General features: G+C 36.8%; 2 protein-coding genes across 6 annotated transcripts in view; one reads left to right on the forward strand and one right to left on the reverse strand.

Annotated features, from left to right (window-relative positions):
• The window catches only part of AK5 (adenylate kinase 5), a 101526-nt gene extending 91102 nt beyond the window's left edge, over nt 1-10424 (forward strand). For both annotated transcript variants that reach the window (XM_072867016.1, XM_072867018.1), the window contains exon 14: nt 9036-10424. In XM_072867016.1, coding sequence (XP_072723117.1) covers nt 9036-9194 — 159 coding nt within the window. In that variant the 3' untranslated portion in view covers nt 9195-10424. The remainder of the gene's footprint in view (nt 1-9035) is intronic.
• Nucleotides 10425-10501: 77 nt separating this feature from the next.
• ZZZ3 (zinc finger ZZ-type containing 3) overlaps nt 10502-23547 on the reverse strand; it is a 64451-nt gene continuing 51405 nt past the window's right edge. For 2 of the 4 annotated variants that reach the window (XM_072867012.1, XM_072867013.1), the window contains exons 10-13: nt 20544-20696; nt 16945-17079; nt 14098-14198; nt 10502-13681 (exon numbers count right to left, since the gene is read on the reverse strand). In XM_072867012.1, coding sequence (XP_072723113.1) covers nt 13537-13681; nt 14098-14198; nt 16945-17079; nt 20544-20696 — 534 coding nt within the window. In that variant the 3' untranslated portion in view covers nt 10502-13536. Of the gene's footprint in view, nt 13682-14097; nt 14199-16944; nt 17080-19137; nt 19193-20543; nt 20697-23547 lie in introns of those variants that run through there. The other 2 variants (XM_072867014.1, XM_072867015.1) reach the window with 2 other exon arrangements.

A 23547-nucleotide genomic window follows, 5' to 3' on the forward strand; every position in this document is an offset into this window, starting at 1 on the left:
AATTAAAACAGACCTGCACACCAGAAATCTTTCTGCTGGAACAAATGACATAGTTATATTAATGTCAATTAATTACCTCAGTTTACACCTGCTGAAGATGTGGTATTTAAAGCATTCTTTGTATTCTCTAATCAATGCTTTACAGAGAAGCAAGAAAAATTCCATCAGTGCAATTAACTGATGTATATGCTGGTACATCTGTAAACTCATTCATGAGGGATGTTTATATTTCTTTTTATATATTTCTCTGCTCCGTTGGGGCAAACTATCCCTTATGTTCAGCTACAGAAAGATCTAGTCCTACTGGTCCTTCTTGTCCTAAAAGGGAAAGAATCCAATAATAGTTTCTGGAAATCTTATGGGAGCTTTTTTCTAGAGGCTGTAGCAAACATGCAAATCACATATCCCAAACCTTTCTCCTCTGCAAAGTTCCCAAAAGAGAAACACGCAGCTAATTTATGCACTCATATCCTGACCTGAGAACAGAGTAAATGACATAGTCCTGAGAAAAATGGTACTCAAAGGGAAAGTCCTGATTTATGTCCTTTGCTAACCCCACAGTAAGTGCACAGAAGGCAAATTATAGAGTGGCAGAAAAAAAATCCCCAATTACTTTTCTTTTTTAAGCTTAAGAACCATTATCTGTTTTTATTTGTATTTTCTTTGACGAGCTACCTTGCCAACATTGCAAGGATGCATCTAATTAAGAATTCAGTACAATAAACAATACACCAACACAGCGCGATGCAAAGGAAAACAGAGCTCTTTCTATCTCTTAAGATCTTATCCCAGTGAGCTGTGCCTACCGCAGTGTTTCCCTTTTTGAAGCATCAGGGAATTGACAGCCCCAAAGAGAATTAAACTACACTAAATACTTTCACACAGATTTTGCATTTGTGGTCTGCCTTATTTCACTTGATGTGGACTCTCCTTGCCTTTCCTTAATACTTCTGCTGCAAGTTTCTGCTCCATCTCCTATGCAATCTATGCAATGGCAAAACATGCAGTCTTTTCTTGAATGCTTATAGCTCGTTAGCTCATTAAGGGACTTGCCTAGTCTATGGGTCAGAACTGGATTTGTGCTTTGCACTCTTTTATCATTAGTTTTTGGGGGAAGTGACAATGTGTGTTTGCATGTTAGAAAATATTCATGCATTGCTTGAACAGTGTTTACACTGTTTTTCTTACAATGTCTGTACACTGTCTGTACTTGCTTCTGATGAATGTAGGTGTTCAACATACTTCCATCTTCTGGGTGGAACTATTGCGTATGAAAGCTCTGTAAAATCAGCTTTATAAACACTACCATGTAAAATGTCCTTTTAAGGTTGAAAAACGTGTTCTGTTTTTCTTGAACACAGATACTCTGTATTGAAATGTCTACCTCATCTGCTTTTTACTAAACCGATAAAATACACATCTGCTATCAAAGATGTGGTTCCATTATGGATTTAAGTAAGGTAGGGAGATGCCCCCTCCCCAGCCCTTATGATGTAGACAAGTACATGTTCAGTTATTTATCAGCATGTAGAGAACACTGCCAAAATACTCAGCAGAGGTAGGCTTTTAAAATTAATCCTTCCAGGCTAGCCTCGTCACCCTCAGCCAGCCTTGGGTACAAGCCTGCAGCCCTGGTGCCTGTACAGCAAGGAGCAGAAGCAAATGTAGTTTTCATACGAGCAGCATGTTAACGCGTTACTGTTCATGGGTGAGAGAAGTGATTTGTTTAACCAAGTGTTGTTGAACAGTTGTGGGAATCTATTTTAAAGTTTACTTTGCACCTAACAGTCAAAGTGGAAAAGTAGGTCTGAGCACTTTTTTGCACAAGGCAATTGACTTCAGTAGCTATTCTGATCCAAATATTCCCTATCAGTTCTGCAGTGGACAGTGCTGGAATAAAAAAAAACATTCCATTTTGGAAATACACTAAATACTGTGAAACAAAGTAATTTCTTTTCTGGAAGGAATGCTTGTTTAGGAAATTTTTCTAGGCAATTTTCCTGGATAAGTGAACTCAAAGAGTTTAATCATAGAGTCTGACTTGGTCAATGACACAACTCAAGCATAGTGCCTGGCATAGTGGCATCCTTCCCGTGCCCAGTCCTGCTTTGAGCAGGAGGTTGGACTAGACGACCCACTGAAGTTCTTTTCAACCTGTATTATCCTGTAAATGCACATCTTACAAAACTATACATTATTTCGCTCAACAATTTGAAGACTAAAGACAAACAATTAAGACTTGGTCAACAGCTGGTTTGAAACAAAGAAAACTAGATGACACAAAATGTGTAACTTAGCTATGTGGGAAATTAGGAGAAAATAGACATTTAGGTTAACAGTTTTAAAACTGTTTTAGTAGTTAATATGTTTAGGCTGCGTGTGTTGAAGAAAGCAGAGAGTAAAGGGGAAGTTTGCAATTCCCAGGACACAGGGTTAGTTTCTTATTTATAACAACATATTTTACAGACTGCTAAGCATTGACATTAGCAGCCACTCTGATGTTCTCTGAATGAAGAAAGGAAATTCAGGTGGAAGGCAGAAAAACTATCAGTAATACTTTGCACTGCAATTTTTTTTGTGTGAGCTAGGCTAAAATGGTCCTTGTTTTTTGTTATTTGTAATATCATACACATACACGGAAGACTGAGACTTTACCTAGAGGCAGTCTAACACGTTCAATATTTTTCTTCCTGATTTTAATTATAACATCACATGTTTTCAGCTTTGGGAATCTGTTCATTCCTAAGTGGGTTTTGTTACTCTCCAGCATTGACCAGCGCTGGCTGAAGATGTTAATGCTCTCATTAAGATGGTGCTGCCTCTGTAATTCTGTTCACTGAAAGAACTGGGTATATGTTTCCTAATCCATTTCAGGCAAAGCCACGAAAGTTAATTTACAAGTGTTGATTTGAAGACCCCTTAAAATAAATGATGTCATCTACATTCATGGATTTTTTAAAATAATCCATGAACCTTCATGTAAATACAGATCAGAGGCTTGTGCACTCTTTTTCTTAGGCAAAGCTGGTGGGATCCAATGGCTTCAGGGAAGTGATGTCTTACCTGAAGGTGCTGTTTGCAGATCCAGCTCAGTCTGTGATCGCAGGATAAGCAATGGCCAAAGCATCTGAAGAGAAGCTATTTAAGAGAGGAAGAGAAGAAGGTCTAAAAGAATCTTTATTTGCCACCTTCTGGAAAGCTATTCCTGCCCAGGCTTGTTTTTTTCAACAGAAGCAGCTCTTCAGTGGAAGGCCCACGTGAGCTTTATGTCCCCTGAGATTCCAGCCATGCACTTTCTTAAGAATTCAGAGGAGTGGATGCTGAGATTTTAAGAGGTATATTAGAGAAATCCTACCTAACTGCCATGAAGATTCAGCATGAACCTTTTCTAGCCAGCTTACTGCAATGTGTGACTAAGCACCACTAATAATTGTAGGTGAAACAGTATTTAATTGTGTAAGTGATCATGTCTTGTAGGGCTTAACTGTAGCACCCAGTCCCTGTTTTGCCACAGAAAAGAAAATCAGAATTGTTAAATAGACGCGTTTAACAATAAAATAGTGTTGGCATATTGGTATTATTTGATTTCTCCATTTTAAGTGTATTTAGGGCCAGGCAAAGTTTTCCACAGATTGGGAACAGCACATGGCAACGGTACTACGTGTTTAACTTGTCCTATCCAGCCTAAAAGTTTTCAGTCCTGAAACAGGCAGATTAAATATGCAAATGTAAAATTCAGTCTTGGGCATAAGGCCAGCAGAAGGTCTGGTGTGGGAATTATATGTTGGATGAGCGCTCAGTGGAGGAGGAACTGATCTGTCGCGCCATATCAAGGTGTGCTTGAGACTACATTGTCAAATTAGCTTTCTCATTCTCTGCATTGGAATGGGTGTTACAGCATGGATGGAAGGAGCCTAATAAACACAGTAGAGACGGAAAAACTCAAGTCTGACCTAGCTTCCTTGGCAGTCATTAGGAATTCCCTCTTTGCTTTACTTGCGCAGAAGAGACAAAGGTATATGGTTGTAACAGCATTCCCATTTTAACCAGTGAGAATTTTATGACCTTCTCTAAACCTAGAGTTATTGTGCATTGATGCATTCATAAATAACTAATATGATATTTGGAAATAGAACATTTTTCCATTCTGCTGACGTTTGAACAAGAACAGTGACCTGATGAAGCTGCCAAAAGATAGGACTCTGTTTGAAATTTCCCTTTGACCAAGATTACCTGTCAGTGTTTCTGCAAAGCAGTGGAAGCGTGAGGCATGCACAAAGGATGGAGAATTTGGGTGCAGATGAAACATCTGTGAACCTGACAGGAATAAATAATGGTGATCCCCCCAGCCACCCAGCTGAGATGAAGAACTGTGATGTAATTCACGGGGATGTATTTACAAGGGAAGATAAACTGACTGAAGAATGAAGGACAAAGAATGACAGTGTACTCTGCTCACTTTTCTGCTAAGGCATTAATTTTCTAAATTGTGTTCTGGAAGGTAAAGTAGTTATAACAATAAGTTAGAAATTTTCCAATTAACTTTAAAAAAAATCATGTTTGGAGGATATAGTTTAATATTCCATAATTTCTTTCATAGTCAGTTACAAAAGACCCACCTGCCGCTAAGGACAGCAAGTGGGTGCTTTTTAATAAAAACCTCATACTGGAAATGCAAGGACGGAAAGCACTTCTCACAAAAACAACAGTTGCAAGCTGCCTGATTCTGCGGGAATCAGTTGTTTCAGATGAATGAAATGAAACAAAATGCACTACGGTAGCTGTAGTAAGCCGGTAGATACTGTTGTTTTAAAATTTATTTCTCAGTGATTTCCAAGGCAACTGGACAGAAAAGTGCGTCTGAAAATTTAGTAGGAACCTACTTGTGTTTTAACATGGCTAAATGTAAATACCTTTGAATATATGGCCCTCTGTCAGTTGAGAAGAAAGGGAGAAAAAACCTGATTGCTTTTAGTATCTGACTCATCCTTTAAAGCTTTTTTCCAGTGACAGTATGTAGGAGGGTAGTAAGTAATGGAGAAGAGCAATGCATTGGTAGTCAAGCAAGACAAAACTGATCCTACCTAGCTAATGTAAGACACCTAGTAGGTGTCTTAAATACAAGTTCCCTATTCAAAGTCATCTGAGGAAAAGGGGCATGAGTATAACAAATAAGGTAGGCAGTCGAGAGCAGAGGATTTTCAAGGATGTCCAAAAAGCTTCACTATTTCAAATCACACGCTATGGAAGCTTAGCCTACAAAGTTCAACCAAAATGCATCTCTTTTTCTTTCTTTTTCTTTTTCTTTTTCTTTTTCTTTTTCTTTTTCTTTTTCTTTTTCTTTTTCTTTTTCTTTTTCTTTTTCTTTTTCTTTTTCTTTTTCTTTTTCTTTTTCTTTTTTTCTTTTTCTTTTTCTTTCTTTTTTCTCTTTCTCTTTCTTCTTCTTTTTTTTTCTTCTTTTTTCACAGTGTTGTTCTACTGTTTCTTTCTAAAATCAGTTGAAGTCACATGCTGGGTAAGTGGTAGTTAGTAGATTCTTATCAGAAATGTTTTCCATAACCATTATGAACGAGTGACCATCCACCCTCTCACGATCTTCCACTTCTGAGCCTTCTCATGCGGATCCCCAGTTAAAAGTTTCTCTGGGGAGAGGAAAATGTCTACTTTTCCCTTTAGAGAAGGGATAATCACTGGTAATAGTGATAGCAGGTACATAATTTATTTCCGTCTTTTGAAAGGTTGTCAGAGAATCATTAACCCTGGTAGGTAAGTAGGTGGGGAACAAAGGAACAAGTGTTTCTATGTCACCCACCTTGGTGGCTTGTGACCCATTAGATGAGACACCAGTCTAGAAAGATACATCAGAAACATTAGCAGGGGATTATAGATGAAACACAATGGTAAATTCATGCCAGATGCAAATAGGTATCAGGGCAGCATGTTTCCACCGGATTTCCAGACAGCTTGATCCATTGCTCTAAGAACCAGGTACTGTACTGTCTCAGAGAGGTTTTTAATACTCTTTTTAATGACAAAGATATAAATGTTAGTAACAACACAGCTGGACTTGACTGACCTTCAATAAGAAGCGTCTAATTAGTGAGTTTATTCCAGAGTCTCGGTCTGTCTTTCTGAAAACAGTGGTCCTCAGCCATCCTCTCTACAGACAATCAGGTTTTTCTCAGTGGCAGTATACATTTAGGGTTCTAAATCCCAAAACCTACAAAAATGGAGATTTGATGACAGAAAATTTAATTGTCTGATTTTAATGCCAAAAGGAGCAACATTGTACTGTGAAGATGATTACTCCAGTCATTTTTCACATGACCTCATTAAATTCCTCTGTATTTCAAGTTACCTAAAGCCATAGTGGCATTTCAAAACTGGAAGCACTATGGAAAATTATATCTGGATCTTGGTTTTATGAGAAGACAGTAGCCTTGAATAACCTTGAAAACAGTCCTAATTTATGAGGTTTGTTATAATCTGGGAAAGAGAAATACACAGTTTTCTCTCCTGGAGCTGCAGGGAGTGTCATTGAATTACTGTAGTACTAGCTGTGAATTATTGTCACATTAAGTTAGTTTTGTGCCACGACTTTAAGTTAGTTTTATGAATTGGACTGCTGTTATTTAGGAGGCCAGCATGGGAAGTACTGGGGCTGTCATTAGTCACGCTCATCCATATTCTACTGTGACTGTCAGGAAGGCAGCGTTCCAGCGAGTCATAAAGGGCAGCAATTTCCATGCTCACAAACCTAATTCTTCATCACAACTGCCTAGATCTAGACTTGAGTATCAGTCCCAGTTCTAGAAGGGGTTGCCGAGAAGCCAATGGCAATCAGCTGTGCTGATTAGGTTAGATTGGTTATCCAGTGCAGATGTATTTATGGAATAAAGAGATAATAAAAATACATATTAAGACAAGAGAGCTTTGAAATGGCTGTGGCCTTCACCCTGTGTGAAGTATATTTCCTGTGGGATAGCCATACGAAAATCGGTGCCTTGGCAGTTGAGACGGACAAAACAAGCTGCTTTATAGCAGCTGAGATGGGAGTTGCTAGTTTTATTCTAACTGGACAAGGTAGGCATTTGGTCCCGAATGGTTCACCGTTCCCCTTTTCCCTTTGCTACTAGTAAGTAACCATAGAAAGCTTCTGAAAGACATGCAGCCCTTGTTTGAGAACTGACCTTTCTAAGGAACCACCTGCTGTTTCACAAACTCTTCTAGCCTGTGCGTGCTTCAGCATTACGTAAAGCAGCAATGTCAGCAAACACCAATGTGACAGAGAGCAAGGGAAACAAGAGAACCATGCTTCTGAAAGGTTGCCAGGAGGGGAGAGGGTAGTTCAGCTCAGACTGTCAGATACCCTTGCGGTGAATCCAAGGGGCCTGAACCCAGTCAGGCATGGCTCCTTAACGGCTGGCCAGGCTGGTCGTTTCCAGTGCTGAAACTGCTGTGTGTGGAGGTAGACTGGCTGCGTGTGCCAGCACTTCCGACAGGATGCAACAAGGGATCAAACTTTGCAGCACATGTGGATGCCACCAAGAGCAAAACCAAGCTACGGAGCGTGAATGCAATCCCTTGCTGGATCTCTGCAAGGAGCAGCTGCTGACTCCCACACAAGACTTAGCACCGAGGGACTTAAATGTACATTGAGTGCAGTCAGACTGTACAGGAGCTGGCTGCAAGCCAACACTGTATCTGAGAAGAATTTCATGGCCATTTCAAAAATACATTCTTTGGAGTTTGAAATTCCCTTTATTCTCCTGCAGAACAAAGAGGTGACAGAAAGTATGATGGTCAGGAACGTCCCCTTCAAACATTACAGTTGTCTGGCATCCTAGTCAGCAACTTGCAGATGAAAATGCTGCACATAGTTCAGAAAAACAGGCTGTAGCAAAGTTGTCATGGGTCCAATTAAATGTGTGCAAATTCCATGGCATGCATGCATGAAAGACTAAGCATGGAGAAGCAGAGAGGAAGCTTGCTTTCGAGTAGAGAATCAAGGCTCTCACCAGACATTTCAGAGGAACTGAATAATCATCAGGTGCAATCTGCATGGTGTACAGAGCCAGCATGAAAGCTTCTTCTGCCACTACTGTGAAGGCAAGACAGTTCTCCTTCCTCAAGTAATGTCCTGCATGCCACTCACTGCATGGGGTGGACATGAACTCATTGCTCAGAAAAGCTCAGTGCTACATTACATTTTCTAGGGAATACGCAGAAGTATTACTGGCTACAAACATCATTCCTCCTTGGTAAAATGCAGCGCCCTCTTCCTCAGTATAGGAGGATAAATCGGTCCTGGTTTTGCTGAAGTCCAGTCATGAAAAGTAAACTTGAACAGCCTGGACAACCTCTGACCAAACCATAATCTTTGGGGTGTTAAAGAAAAAAATTTCTTCAATTAAAGTGAGTTCCCGTACAACAAAACCCGTGCCACTGTAAAACATGCGTTGCCCAAAGGTCGTCATAAAACCAGAACCAATTCACCAAGTTTGCAAATACAAATGCACAGAAACACACAACCTCGCTGAGTTACTGCCATTTGAAAGCTTTTAGGTTCGTCACAGCATTACATGCTCTGACGCTTTAGGTGACAAGAAACAAATTAACAAGTCAGTGCTATTCATCTCATTAACAGTATGATATCAAAGTTATTCTATTAGATTTCTTTTGGAGGGTATTAAATGTTAAAATAGTTTCTAAGAATCTTTGGAAACTGTTCTGTAAAATTACAAAGGTGTAATTTTACTTTAAAACATGAGTATTTAGGAGAAAGCTTAGGCTCCCTCGTTTGATTAATGTACTTTGCTCCAGACAATGGAGCCTACAGAACCTTCTCACATAAATCTGTGGAAACACAGTGAATAATTTGGTTTATGGAAGCTGCTCCTCTGCATTAGCATGCTTATAACATGAAACAGAACAACTTTTATTTTATATTGGATCAGGTTTTTGTGCCAATGTTTAGATTCTGAGATAATTCTTTGTAACTTAATCAAAACTAATGGGTTTTGCCTGCTTCACAGGTTGATGCAGAAGGAACACAGGAGGATGTTTTTCTGGAAGTCTGCAAGACAATTGACTCTTTCCTGAAAAAGGAAGAGGCAGCATTTTCTTTTTCAACAGAAGCGCAGCAATGGTGTGTACACAGCCCCACCGCACATGCACTTGATGGTCATGATTAAAATGCTGTTCAAAGCAATACTGCTTTCTTGAGAGGTATCTGGAATTTGTGCATGTGGTATGTTATTTTAGATGAAATCTTTTTTCTCTGTTCTGACAATACACTCAATAGAAAGTGGTCTGTATGCTAACTCTACACTAAGAACTATGTATTGTTTTATTGGTTGTTTGCTCTTCACGGGTTAAAAGCAGCATGGTGAACAGCAGCTCTGGTTTGTATTTCATCACCTCATACGTTTGATTCGAAGTCAGACAGTGCCTGGCCAGCAGTGAGCTCTTCAACCACATCATTCACCATTTAGCATATTAACTTTAAGATGACTGCGTACAAGTCTCCCATTGGTTATTATTCTCTTTTAATTAACAGTATTAATTTTTGTGGTCACTTAGCTTGTTCTTGGGTTTTAGTGACTAAAATCTGTTCTCTGTTACATGCAGCTGTAAGACAGCTGCAACTAGTCAAGCTAGAAGTTAAAATAAACTTTACACACATCCCCAGAACACTATTACAAGAAGCAGAAAAATTAATTGAAGGTGAAGATATGGTTGAATATTGTGGAAGTCTGTCAATCCATTATCATGGAGCAGACACCATTTTTGTGACAGCCTTGTCTTCTGCTGCGAGTTGTAGGATATTACAAATGACGACTTCCCAGTTTTGTGAGCTGAGGTGAAAATACTGATTGTATTGTATAGTCACATGTGCAATCCAGGAAGTATCCACATTAACAACAGTTTTACTATATTAATTGAAGTCTACATATAAAGTTGACTATGAGCCAGAATGTATGAAGATATCTTTAAATCATACTTCGGAAGCATTTCAAATGCAAAATTCAGATCATCATCTGTTGTCTTGTACTGGCATTGCCAAAACTTTGAGGGGGAGTGGGGGGAAGGAAAATGTCAGGGATTCATTTGATTCATATTGCTTGCATCTTTAGTAAGCCATTTATCTGCAAAAAAGTCTGTAAAAATCATATTGTATTTCCATTAGGTTAACCAAAATATTGTGGAGTTTCTTTGGTATTCTGATAGCTAAATAAAAGCTTGTTTGACATTCCTGTAAAGTAATTGCATCCTCTTACTGGAACTACTGGATGAATTCACAGTTGAAGTGGGTTGCATGATTGCTCTTACTGTCAAAGTTGTACTTTATGCGGCAGATTTGTATTTTTAAAGTTACCTTTCTTGTAATGAAGACATAATACAAATAAAACGTACAAAAATGAGGAGTAATGATTTCTGTTACAGTATACGTGGGTTTAATCCTTTTTAAAGCATAGTACATGACTTGAAAATATAGCTCAAATCAGCATGCTTACAGAATATGTCCTTTCTCCATTCAGGGCAGATTCTTCTGTTTTCTTTTTCTTCCTTGGCATTTGCCCTGTAAATGCTAATTCAATTATTTTTTAAGGGACTGTTTTAGATATGTTCTTATCCTTCATATCCTGGATGTTCCTTCTTTCCTGGGTCCTTTTATAGCCTACATTTTACCTCTGATGCTCTAGGAAGTGCTTCTCCAGCTCCAGACCAGTGCCATTAAGTGACCAGTAATGTCTGCAGTACAACAGCGTTAAGCAAGAGACTTTCATAATGCCATCAGCTTGAGAAGGCAGGTTTTTCTAAACCGAGCCTTGAAGCACTAGCAGCTGTCTGGTGTAGTATTTTTCCAAAAAATAGTAAAATATTCTGGAGTTACCATGAAGTTGCAAATTCATCTGGGTAGGTTTTCTGGAGTATTTTTTATTACTTCTATTTACAATATAACTTAAAAAGTGTGGAGTATCATACTTGTGCGGGATGGGAACAAAGGCAACAATCAGCTGCAAATTTTTTTTTTAATCAAATTACAAAAATTATTTAACATACAGTTTCAGTTTAATTTTTCTTTCTATTTCTTCTGGTCTTTTCTGTGGAACAAAACAAAAAAATTCCCATGCTTGATTGGGTGTATGTGCATTAGATATCTATTTGCATATGTTCATAATGTATGCAAGAGAAATAGCTGTATATGCATGCATATGGAAATATAAATATTTATACATATTCAATAAAAAGAGGACTTATCCAAGACACTTCTTTCTTGGGTGATTCAGACTTGAAATTCTCCTTCTGCTTCCAATCCCATTCAAATTATACCATGGCTTTTTGTTCTTCCCAAGCTATCCTAAATTGATGACTGAATATTTGCACTTAATCGTATTTTCACTAATGTACTTTTGTTATTTTCTTCCAGTAATTCTTTCAGGGTATCAACAGAAAAAAATGATTACCACAGATTCTCTCCCTGGTAATACACCTTCACCAACTCTAGCTTCCTATAAACAGCATGAATGATGTGGAAAGCATATTTTTTATCGTACTAGAGACCCTCTCAGAGCAGTATCTTTTCCAATGAAAAACTAAAATACATCATGTGAATTTTTGTGTTAAATTTAATAAGCCTTTAAAAAATACATCTGAGTATCCTAGATATGTGAGATATGGTTATATATGATACTCGCTCAAGTGTTTTAGTAACTGTACTGTATTACCTTCTAAATAGACTAGACGCTTAAAATTATTTTTTTCTGAAGCAAAAAATACACCTAAATTTACTGCAAAACTTAATACCAATCAGTTTATAATTAAAGTTATTAGGTGCAGCCAGCCAATTATCCTTTTTATTGCTACCTTTTAAAGTCAAATTAGTTTCTTTTCTAGCTAATTACTCTGAGTATTCAAGTTTCAAAGCAACTGGAAGTCTATTACAGTTACAAAATAATCAAGTGTTTCTGAATCACAAGCTATACATTTCAATAGAAAATATATTAACTAAAATGTCACAATAATTACAAAGCTTCTCAGACAATGGTATACAGTGTACCGAGGCTACTAAAATCTGAACTTTCTGCAATCTGAAAAAGAACAGTTTGTGAGTAAGGTATGAGAAAACTAAAATGCTAATCCTGCAAAAGGCAAAGCATATTTTAGTAGGCGCAGAGCACCATCAGTTCCCATTGAAATGAACAGCAGAGGAAGGCGCTGGGCATCCTGCAGGTCTGCATAGTGAATATTTGTATGACATATTAAAATGTCCTTTTAATGTTTTCCATCTTGATTAAAAAGTCAGAACTACACAGAAAGGAAGTCACAGCAAGCATTCTATATATAAACAGACTGTATCCACATAGTTTATTTCTCACAGTTCTCCTGACAATTGAACATTATTTAAGAACATACTGTATACACAGATAAGAAGAAACATACAAAATGTTTTAAATGATGCACAACAAAATCCAGCAGTATAAAAGAATGCATGTGAACCCTTGCTCACTGCTCAGGCTAAATTTAATCACTGTTTAAATAGTAATAAAAATACAATCTTTCATGGATCTTGTGCAGACTACAAAAGAGGAAAAATTATTACCATATATATGATTTATATTAGGCAGTTTTCTTTGATGAGTTGCACTAACAACTCCAAATACAGAGGCAGAAGGCTGTGTATTTTATTTTAAAGGAGTTAATGTTGAGTATTAGAGACTTTACACAGTTACTACCACTGGCACTTTTCACCATATTTTGTACACATCACATGATCATCTTATATAACATTACATTTAAAAAATATATCTGAGTGACAATTTTATAACATTCACACACCATGAGCTGGTTAAGGAAGCAATGCCACAGTTGCCCCCTGTAGTGCTTCACTGTTGGTAAATAGAGTTCATCGTGGTTTAAAAACAAAACAAAATTAAAAAAATTGAAAGTCAATGTGATTAAGCAGCTCCGATTTAATAAAGGCCTGTAACCAACCATCGCTGAGACAGTGAGTATTTTTTAGAGTACATCCTAGAAGCAAACACTGTCATTGGTTAAAACCTTGCCTAAAGAAGTCAGTTACTGTGCTGAAAACTATTTCACAACAAAACTGCAAGCTACTAAACTGTTTTTATATAAATACTTCATCTCCTCTGGATCTCATTATAACCGAGTTCTTCAAAGCCTTTGGAATTTACTCTATCTTTAATGTGTGCTCTCATTTCTGGCTCACCCTTTTGTATGTTTTTCTTTTGTGTTTAGATTCACCACCTAAAAATGACTAATGTGGTGAAAGAAAAGTCTCCCAGTGAAACCTTCTGCACACTAGGAATGTTCAGCTGCTGTTCAGTGATCTAGAACCATGACAGCTCAAAGCTGTAGTTTGACAAGTACACCCAGGAAGCTGTCATGCTGTGAGTGACATTTCAGGGAAAGCAGAGTCTTTCCAAAATGTGCACAGAATTAACAATGGTGCCATTGTTATTTTTCAAAGAGGATAGTAAGCCCAAGATGGTAGATCTGCTTCCCATGTCATCTATTTGCTGGAAAGTAGTTTGGGTCAAGATAATTGTAACTGGTGCCCTGGGACATGCAGTAGTCTCTGTCTAAAAATGTCTCTGCTCTGTAAATAGGTTCTAACTGATGATCTTCCTTATGAATCTCTGTTTCATGCAGACTGCAAGGGAAAGAAAAAGATAACAGTTTAAAAGTCATATATTTTCCTTAACTTTCAGAAACAGTGATCATATTAACAGATTCATACCAGATTCAGATTCATTTGATAAATCTGAATGCATACAGATCCAGATTCATACGAAATTTGATACAATTAATTCATAAAGTATAATTTCCCCCACTGTTTAACAGTACCAAACCTATCTGGCCACTGTATTAAGAAAGAAAAATTATACATCCAGAACATGCTCACAAAACGTATCTCCCACAAATATATCCTAAAGTGTCTTCCACTTCACTCAACACAGGAGATGTGTCCTATGCTGGAGCAAAGATTCCCCCCCCGCCCCAGCAATTAAGCCACATAGAGATATTCAAGCTAATTACAAATAACAAGTAGAACTGTATGCTGCTCACCAGTCAGAACAAGAATCACAGAAATCCAAGGACATTTCTTGAGGGCAGTCTTGGCAGTGCCACCGAACACCCTGGATAGGTTCAATTCCGCAGTTATCACACTGTGAAGCAGATGGAAGAGCATTGAAAAAAACCGTAACTGGAATCACTTACGTTAGTAACAGTACACACCAATACACCATATAGAAAGGCATGTATGTAGGTTGATTACTACTAGCCCACACAGCTGAATTCTTCTCATCACAGACCATAATGTATTCATGGATAAAGGAGTCCTCATACTCTAGGAGAGGCCCTCCAGAGCCCTGAGGATTGATCAATCTTTCTCTCTCTCTGCTTCCCACTCTCCAAATGCTCCATGTTGACATTGTCCTCCTGCTTAACAAAAGCAGACCTAGTCCTGCCTGCAGTCACTGCTTATCCTCACATGGCTGTAAGAACTGCTGACACAATACATGAATGTGATGTTTCTACAGCTTAAGTCCAACCATGCGAAATGTCTAAGTATAGATTCACTTTCCATGGCAGAAGAAAGCAGTGAGACTAGACCAGTACAGCCTGTTGGGAGGCTGTTGATGGGCTGCAGATCAGGACACGACAGGTCAGACTGATGCACTTTCAAACTCAGGAAATATAATAACACATTGTAGGTGGGCTGGAACTAAAAGCCAGGTGTCTGGGAAGGAATTGGGAAAACATATTCAGGGAAGGGAACAAAAGTCTACAACTAAAGCTGAGCAAGAAGACAAGAACTAATCCCCTGAGAAGAATCAGGGACAACACAACAGCAGCTAAGTGCAAGAAGAATGTGGCATGAAGAGGAGGAAGCAAAGTACAAACGAAACATCAAGACTGGATGAAAAATTCCCGATGGCAGAGAAGAGGGGCAGAAATGCAAAGATATTTGATAAAAAAAGGAAACCTGGAAAAGGGGACTTGGAGGCAAGGAAAACTTTTCAAAAATCTAAACTTTGAAGAGTGCTGCAGAGACAGAATTGAAAAGGAAAAAGAAATGCGGGAAACAAGCCTGTGCTCCCACAGCTCATCCTCCTTCAGAACCTGAAGTTCTCTCACAGCATCTGTGAAACCCACTCACAGAGCAGCTTGTTCCCTGCCACAACTAATCCACTCAGGGTTACAAACACCTTACACCTTACAGATTTGTCACAGCTGTATCCCTTCCTGCCACAGATGGCTTTCAGAGTTTGAGTGCTGATAATGAGGAGGGACTAAGCATACTCAGAGCTGTTCTCTGAAAATATCAAGTTCAGTATAATGCTAAATACTTTAAAAAAATAAATAATAAAAAAAAAATTGGTGCCAGTTATCTCAATTTGAGAACCAAGACAGTGGAAACCCTTGACCTTAATTTCTGTGCTCCAGCTTCCCTCTCTTTCCCCTGTGAAACAGAAATAATACCATGCCTTTCATTTCCTAAGAAAAAAAAAGTATTTGCAAAGTGCTCTGATATTATAGCAATGAAGGCCATAAAAAGCCCACAAGGGATTCAATAATTCAATATTCAAAGTAGAGTTTGAATAATGTGTAGTAAATGAGGCTGAAGGCCCTGCAGAACCAAAAGTGTTCTGAATGATTGCTTATTAGGTGAGCTCCATCCAGCCCGTGCACTGAGGCAGCACTCCTGAGGGAAAATAGGATATAATCATGTAATTTCATAGCTTACTATAATGCGTAATAAAATCAAATTCAGATTGCAAAGAAACTTTCAAACTTTGAATGCTTGATACTGCATAATGCCAATTTACTTTTCAGAGTAATTTTATGTAGAAAAAGCAACTAGTTTGTTACCTGAAAGTCTGGTCTGCCTGATCAAAGTTTTGAATTTTGGGGAAGAAAACGCTAACTTAAAAAACCAAAAACAAAACACACACCCCACCCCACCTCCATCCCAAAAAACTCCAAACCAAACACACCATGCTAACTTAAAAAAAAAACCAAACAAAAAAAACAAACAACCTCAAAACACAAAACCCCCCAGCAAAAATAAAAAGTGCCTTGGTGGCCTAACACCATGATTAAGTCTCTCAATGTCAACTGTCAAGGCCATCTTAATTTTCCAGTCATTTTGAACTGAACTTTAAACTGAGTATCTTTGCATTCTTACATAAATGGGTATTAGAAAATAAATCTAGCCACGTAACACTAAACAAGGTGAAGAAATGGTTCCAACATAGCAACCATTTACACAGAAAATCCCTTGCAAACCAGAAAATAAAATTTAGAGAATGCCCTTTCTTTCATGTCACCTATTAATGGTTGATACTGGGACAACACATTAGTTTAACTTGATGTTTATTTTCGTAATTTCACATAACTATTGTTTCGTGTCCTTGCTTCAACTTCTGTAAGTTATTACTTGATAGGATTAGGAAGCTGCTACAAAACAAAAAATTTATTAATCTATCACTGTTCTCATTAAAAATCTTTGTCCCTTTGGCCTCAGGTGGAGGCAAAATGCCTGCAAATTCATAATCAGAGAATTATCATCAATGAATCATTGTCAAAACAGACTGTAGTGTCAAATGGAATTCTGTAATGATTTAACCTGGCTCTAGAGCTGTATTTTCATAATAAAATTGAGGAAAAGACAGTATGTTTATTAATTTTCATACAATATCAGTATTCAGTGAAACCTGAGCTATCGGAAAGAGTGAATTACTTGGGTTGTTTTTATTAAAGAAGATGAGAGAAAGCAGACACAGCGAACAAGAACTAAGGAACTAAAACTTGCTATATTAAACAAAGCCTTTTTAGGAAATCCAAACCATGTTGCCTTTGAAAACTTCTACAATCTACTGAGTAACAGAAGAACATCTCTTAACTCACCTTGAATCCCACATGCTGCACAAATCCACTTTCTGCATGCATCTGCTGGAGTTTCTGTTTCTTCAATTTTTTAAACTCTAACAGTTCTTTGTATTCAGGTAACTCTCGATATGTTATTGGAATACTCTCTTCATCCTGTTCATGGTTAAAGATAAATGAGAAACATTCTTTACTTTAGGAATATAGTAACTAGTAAGACATATATTCCATAAATCACTATGTGTGGTTAATTACCTTTGAGAAAATGCTGGCAATATATTTTAAGAAACATACTGGGAAATTATTTTTAAAAACATAGCACAAAACAGCGCATACAGCTAACTTACATTTTATTTTGTATTATTTATAATTTATTATTTGCATTAAAACAAAAAACCATTATCCTACAAACAAGTTTCTTCTGGTGAAGAGCTTAGCTGTAGTATAAAGGAGAGAGCAGTGCCTAACTTTAATTCCTAGTTTTTTTCTCATCTTGGATGCCTAATTGCAATTCGCATATAATCCACTTGTCCATACATTGTGGGCAAAATGGCAGCTGCAGTAGAAGACTTCACTGTTGTTTAAGACAAAGCTAGTTTATTTTAGTTTTAAATATGTGGCAACAGATACTACACTCGAGAACTGAAATTTCAGGTTGGTTTTATCAAATTAATTGATCTTTCTCTTTACTATTCTGTGGAATGGTATGGAATAATACTATTCTAAGGATAGTTACAATCACTGTTTTGAAGTACTTTCAAAGCTGTGAAAATATTAAAAACAAAGGACACTCAAAAACTTTTTACAGTTTTAAGAAATTTTGCACAAATTCAGATTTTTAAAAGACCCATAAATCAAGACAGTACCAAGCTTCCATTATATGTATTTTTAATTTGAAGACAGTCAATCTTAATAGTATTAAGTTCTCACCTTTACCTGTAAGAATAAAAAGTGATGAGAAGCATCGTTCCATGACTGGAAGAGTAGAAGTTTCAGAATTATCCAACTCTATCCCTTTACTTCATGCAGTCTCCAAATAGCTTAAGAAAATAGATTGCTATTTTTCCTAAATTATGAAAAAGTTTGCCTCCCTACAGGCTGGTGCATACAACTTTGCCAGAGATTTATAACAAATGGTTCTCTCTTTTTAAAGAAACACACCATTTCTGTTTTTTCTCATCCAATTTTCTTCAACAAAAGTTGAGGACCTCTATGTTATGAGAAGACAGAAGCTCCCATTTTAATTCAGATGCCCATTTCAAGATGGCTATTTAATTGTAGCAGCTGTACTTGGTAGATGTCAGCTGTTTTCAAAGATGACAAGTCTATTGATGTAGAGCAGTTTTCAGATCCTATAGTGACAGGAAGGTTCAGCTACGGAAAACAACTACTAGATAGTAATCAAAATTCTTCTAATGTAGCCTACACACATAATTTCAATTTCTTTTTACAAATCCATGAAGATTGAAGAATCTATATTATTTAGTAAGCTTATTAAAGGAAGTGAGGGAAAGAGGCTTGCTCTTTAGTGTTAAATTTCTAAAGGCCTTATCAATTATTTAATTGTAATTATGAACCTATATAAAGGACATGATTAAATTGTGTGGTGACAAGCTACATTCTCTTAATGTAAAACAGGGATTCACCTTTCATGCAAATCTCAAGTTTTCCTGAGAAAAACTGCCTGGCACAAAATAACTGTATATTGAATAAGCTACACTATAATAGCTCCCTGTGTGGACACTTCATTCTGGAATAGTAAGTAGTTGTATTCTAGAATAATTAGACTACCCACAAAATTAAGTAATTGTAACTGAAAAGTAAATTCACTCTGTTGGGAATAGAGGGTCTTCACTTGGGAATAACTCATTTATACTAAAACAATTTTTTAGGAATGGTTATGCCAGTCAAGCTGACTGGTAATATCCAGGCAAAATCTTTTGTCTTTACAGGGGTACAGCACCTGGTTCTTCCATTGTAAAGAACTCAAAGAAAACCATTCCTGTAATTTTCTTGCTACACTGAATCTCTTCTCCACCATGCTAATGCACAGTGTTTTTCTCCAAGACAGTGACTATCACTAAGAGACCTGACTTTTAACATTAGAACAGAATCCTGTACAGTCATTTTGAATATAGTTCATGATCTCTTTTTTCTTCCAAATTGCTTCTATTTTGCACTGATAATGGGGATCCTTTTGGTAACTGAGCTCACCTGTGTCTTTCTACATTACTGCAAGCCAGAAATATATCCATCTGGAAATGCTGCACTAGTGAAGAAAGAAAAGATTAAGCCAAATTAAAAAAAAAAAAAAAAGGGGGGGGGGGGGCACAAGTCCACCATTATCACTGCAAAAAAGTAAACCAGCAACTTCTACCCAAATTAAAATAAATCCAAGTTAATTTATGGTGCCTGTATTTATTAGAGTTAGGACACTGTAGCAAAACCAAAATGTTCTAGGAAATATTCAGAACAGTTAGAAAATATGTATTTAAAAACAATACAGAATGAAAGAATGTTTGTCAGAAACAGTTCCATTGAGATAAATAACAGTAATCTGCATCTCTTCTAATATGCATTTTCCTTTCCAGGCCTTTTAAGGTTCTTATTGGAATATGCAAAGTTATCAGGAATGTCTGTAGATGAACCAAAAGACCATCAGAGAAAGAATACAGAGCATGAGTGAAGACTGGATTTAAGACTGAGTAATAGATGAGCAAATTTAATAATTTAAGGAAGATGATGCAGTGCATGTAAAAAGGTCAATAAAGAAAATGAATGCACTTATACTGGGTGGCCTTAATACTTCTGTTATGCAATAAGCTTGTCACACAAAAGATGTCACTGGGCTCACCAAGAAAAAAAAAAAAAAATTTCAACAAGTCAGGGTCTTCAGTCTAAGTACAGTAAAGCCACAGTGATTCACACCAGCTGCGAATCTTGCCCAGCATCCCAGCGGTAGGATATAGTCCCTCTATATGGAAGTGGGAAAGACATATGTCTAAATTCTTGTAGTATTATCGCATGTGGTAAATTAGGAAAGTGGAACACTACAGGATGTAATAATACATTGAGTTAGGATGTTTACTAGAATTTGCCTCTAAAAACACATACATTTGCTGGTTGATGACTCAGACTGTTAGTTCATGCTTTGAAGCGGATTTTTAAAAAATCCATAATTAATTCAGCCAGTGAAGGAAGACAAAAAGCAATGATGACAATAGCATTCAAATTTCACCAGAGCTCTATGTAACTTTTCTGATACAACACATCTTTAACCAGAATCATAACTATACAGTTTATACGAGTTTCAGATTGATCTTATGTCAGATCACTTTTGAGAACATATGCAACTAAAACTTTTCAGAGCTGTTTCAAGACAAAACTGTTTATTACTTCTTTTACACACTTCCTTTCTGATTTGGTCTAAATTTTCTGCAATTGGAGGCCTTTATATTAATGATGTGTTTATAATTCAAAATGGCTCACGAATCTTACCACAATTTAATACTTACTTGATATTTATTTTATGGCAAAGATGCTTAATCCTCATATTATTCATTAAACAAGGTTAAAATGACAGTAAGCAAGACATTTTCTGACTGATTTAAATGACATACCGATACTTCCTCTTCTGCTGCAGTATCCATATGGCTGTGAAAACTGGATCTGTCATCATCTTCATCCATATAAACCGGAGGTTCATGAGATGTCATGAAAGTTGAAGGTTTGAAAAGATGTTTATTTAAAGGATGCTGCCGTCTACTTGATGACTACAGTGAAAAAATGGTATATTTTTAAAAACATTTCTTCGTTATTATTTAAGTAATCCTCATCGATAAAACCTTGCCAGAAATTTGCTCTTTTGCACTAAACAGTCTATCACCTTTCCAATTATTTTTAGTTAAACTTCTCTATCAGAGCCTCATACAGCTGGAATTTTTCTCCCCCATAACAAGTGAAATCAGATGAACAGTGCAACACTTCTTTGGTAAGAACCCAGTAAGTAAGAGCCCTTACCATAAAAACCCTACCATCTAAGTAAATGAGACGGACAACAACAGAAAAACAGAAAATAAAGCTGTTACAATTTTGAAGACCGAGAACCAAAGTGCAAAGATATTAAAAGACTTCCAAGAGTCATGAATGGTGTGAATGCAAGACTAAACAAAGAAGTAGTTTTACACAGGTCTAAGATCCAAGAGACCAGTCCATGCTTGACACTTATCATCAATTTCTTGTATTAATTTGTGCCTCAGAAAATCTAAGTCTAGGCTAATTGTCCAGATTTCTTTCCTAGTCCAGGGAGAGAAAAGGCAATTCATTCCACCATAAAAGAGGTTTCTAAGAGTTAGAAAGAATTGTTCTCTGAAGGTTGTTTTTTATTGTCACTGACTGGAAAAGCAACCTAAAAAATGTTAGATGAGATAAATTACTCCGTTAGTGTATATCTAAAACCTTTCAACTTTAATGCTGTCTGAAGGTGTAGAATGCATGGCAGTTTTAAAATAGATTACTTAAAGGCATTCAGCCCCTATTGCTTATTCCCCATGAAAGAATATTAAATATCAAAAAAGAAGAATTTAGGGTGAATGAAACTGACTCAACTTTTTACTTAGCTACTTTCCAGACCAGCATTTTGACATCTTAAATGTCAAATCTTACATTCCTCAGTTTAAAGAAAACAGTCTGAATCAAAATCCAGAAGTGTGAAAACTGCTTTTTTTAATAATCATAAAAGAGAAGATTGTCTTACACTGTGTCTAGCTTTTGTCATCATATAAAGCATAAGGAATATTTACAATAGTTAGTACTTTCTCTTTTTACGCAAGACTTTATCCCAAAGGTTCCTAAATCAGTTACAAACCTGTAATATTATAATACAACCATTTATCTCTAAAGACGGATTCAACCTCTAAAGAGGGATCTAGCATTATTTTACAGTTGTGCACAGTGTAGAAAGTAAAGGCAAAGATCACACAAATTATCTTAGATGGAATTTAGCTATGCAGACAGAAGTATAACAAGGAATTGAGACTAGCCTCATTCACTCTTAAGGGAAGAGATAAAGTCTGTATTAACGATTGGAAGCTGGTACCTCAGATCTGCAGAAGAACTACAGTGCATAGAATAAAAAGGAACTTTTGCTCCAAGACTAGTGTACTATCCATTGAGTTGAATTTTTCCACCTTCTCCCTTATGATCATTGACTTCCTGTGTTTTGCTGCTTTTCTGGTTTCCTTTAAGATTTCACCCCCCCCAAATACTTCCATTTATAAGGTTAGACGGTATTTCAGCTTGAGCTGACAGAGTGATTTAAATTTTCTGTTAACCGAAAACAGATCTGCATTCAATACTAGATGTGGAAATCAAGAAAGGAGAACCATGTCTATGCTTAAATAGTAGCACTGTTATGCATGCAGTTATGCCCTAGGAATTTAACTAAGGATTTGAATTATCTTTTTAACATGATTCTACTTCTGGTGAAAGAATTAACTAAAATACTACATAAAAGCAGAAAGTTAAAAAAATAATTTTTCCTGCTGGAAATGTATCTGCTGGATTAATCTTAAAAGCAGGTGCACTAATGATATCATATAAATATTAAATTGAAAATGATAAGCCATAATTGAAGAACTGAATACTGGAGTCCTAAATCTCTGATTCAGTTTTATTTTCAGCAGTAGCAGATGATGGTTATACAGGAAAAAAACCTGATGCATCCTGTTTAATTTCCTGTATCACTTATCAGAAGAGACATTATGCCATATGAGGGGATATACACAGTATCTTCAACAAGATGTTCAAGAACTGAATAGGCTTCTCACCTCCCCAGTAACCATTTAAAAAAAGCATCCTGGGCAATCCCCATGGAAAAATGCAAATACCTTCTTGTGAAGCATCCCTTTTGACACAATTATTTACATTAAATATATCTATGTTTTTTATTCTCCCATAGATATGTCCTTTAAGTATGAGCATCCAATTTTCATACTTCTATTATTGGCAATAAAGCAGATACCACTGTTTACAGCGTATGTGCATACTCAATATCAAAATAAGGACGAGCACAGCATAAGCGTGACCCAGGCTTCCAATACCCCGTGCATTTCCTTTCTGCCACATTATGTTATCTCCATTGGAGACTTGGGAATAACTACAGCCTGGTACAGTGCTGTCAATCTGTGCTCTAAGTAGACAGCTATATTAGCAGACTGAGAGCTCAATTCCCTCACATACGGTATTTGTTTGATCTTTTCATCTGCTGTATTTCTTACGTGAGATACAAATATAAAATGGAGATGCTACCTTAATACAAACCAGGGCACAGTGACCTTACTCTTATGACTTGGTAATAAGGATATGAATCATACTGTGAAAACAGCCGTTAAGTATTAGATTTGTTCTACAGATAAGCTTAAGAAAAATCTGTAGGATGGTAGCATTACAATTGTACTATGAGAATGTTAAGAATTTTATAAAAAGTATGTTTCACTCTTGCTTACGCTGTGTTCATACACACATCCGTGGGGTTAAAGAACTTTATGGATCACTGTTCAAATTAGTGAAAAATATGGTTAAAATGTCACACATGTACTGATTAAATATTCCCACTATTTATCA

This window comes from Ciconia boyciana, chromosome 7 (genome assembly GCF_034638445.1).
Source record: "Ciconia boyciana chromosome 7, ASM3463844v1, whole genome shotgun sequence".
Classification (NCBI taxonomy): Eukaryota; Metazoa; Chordata; class Aves; order Ciconiiformes; family Ciconiidae; genus Ciconia; species Ciconia boyciana.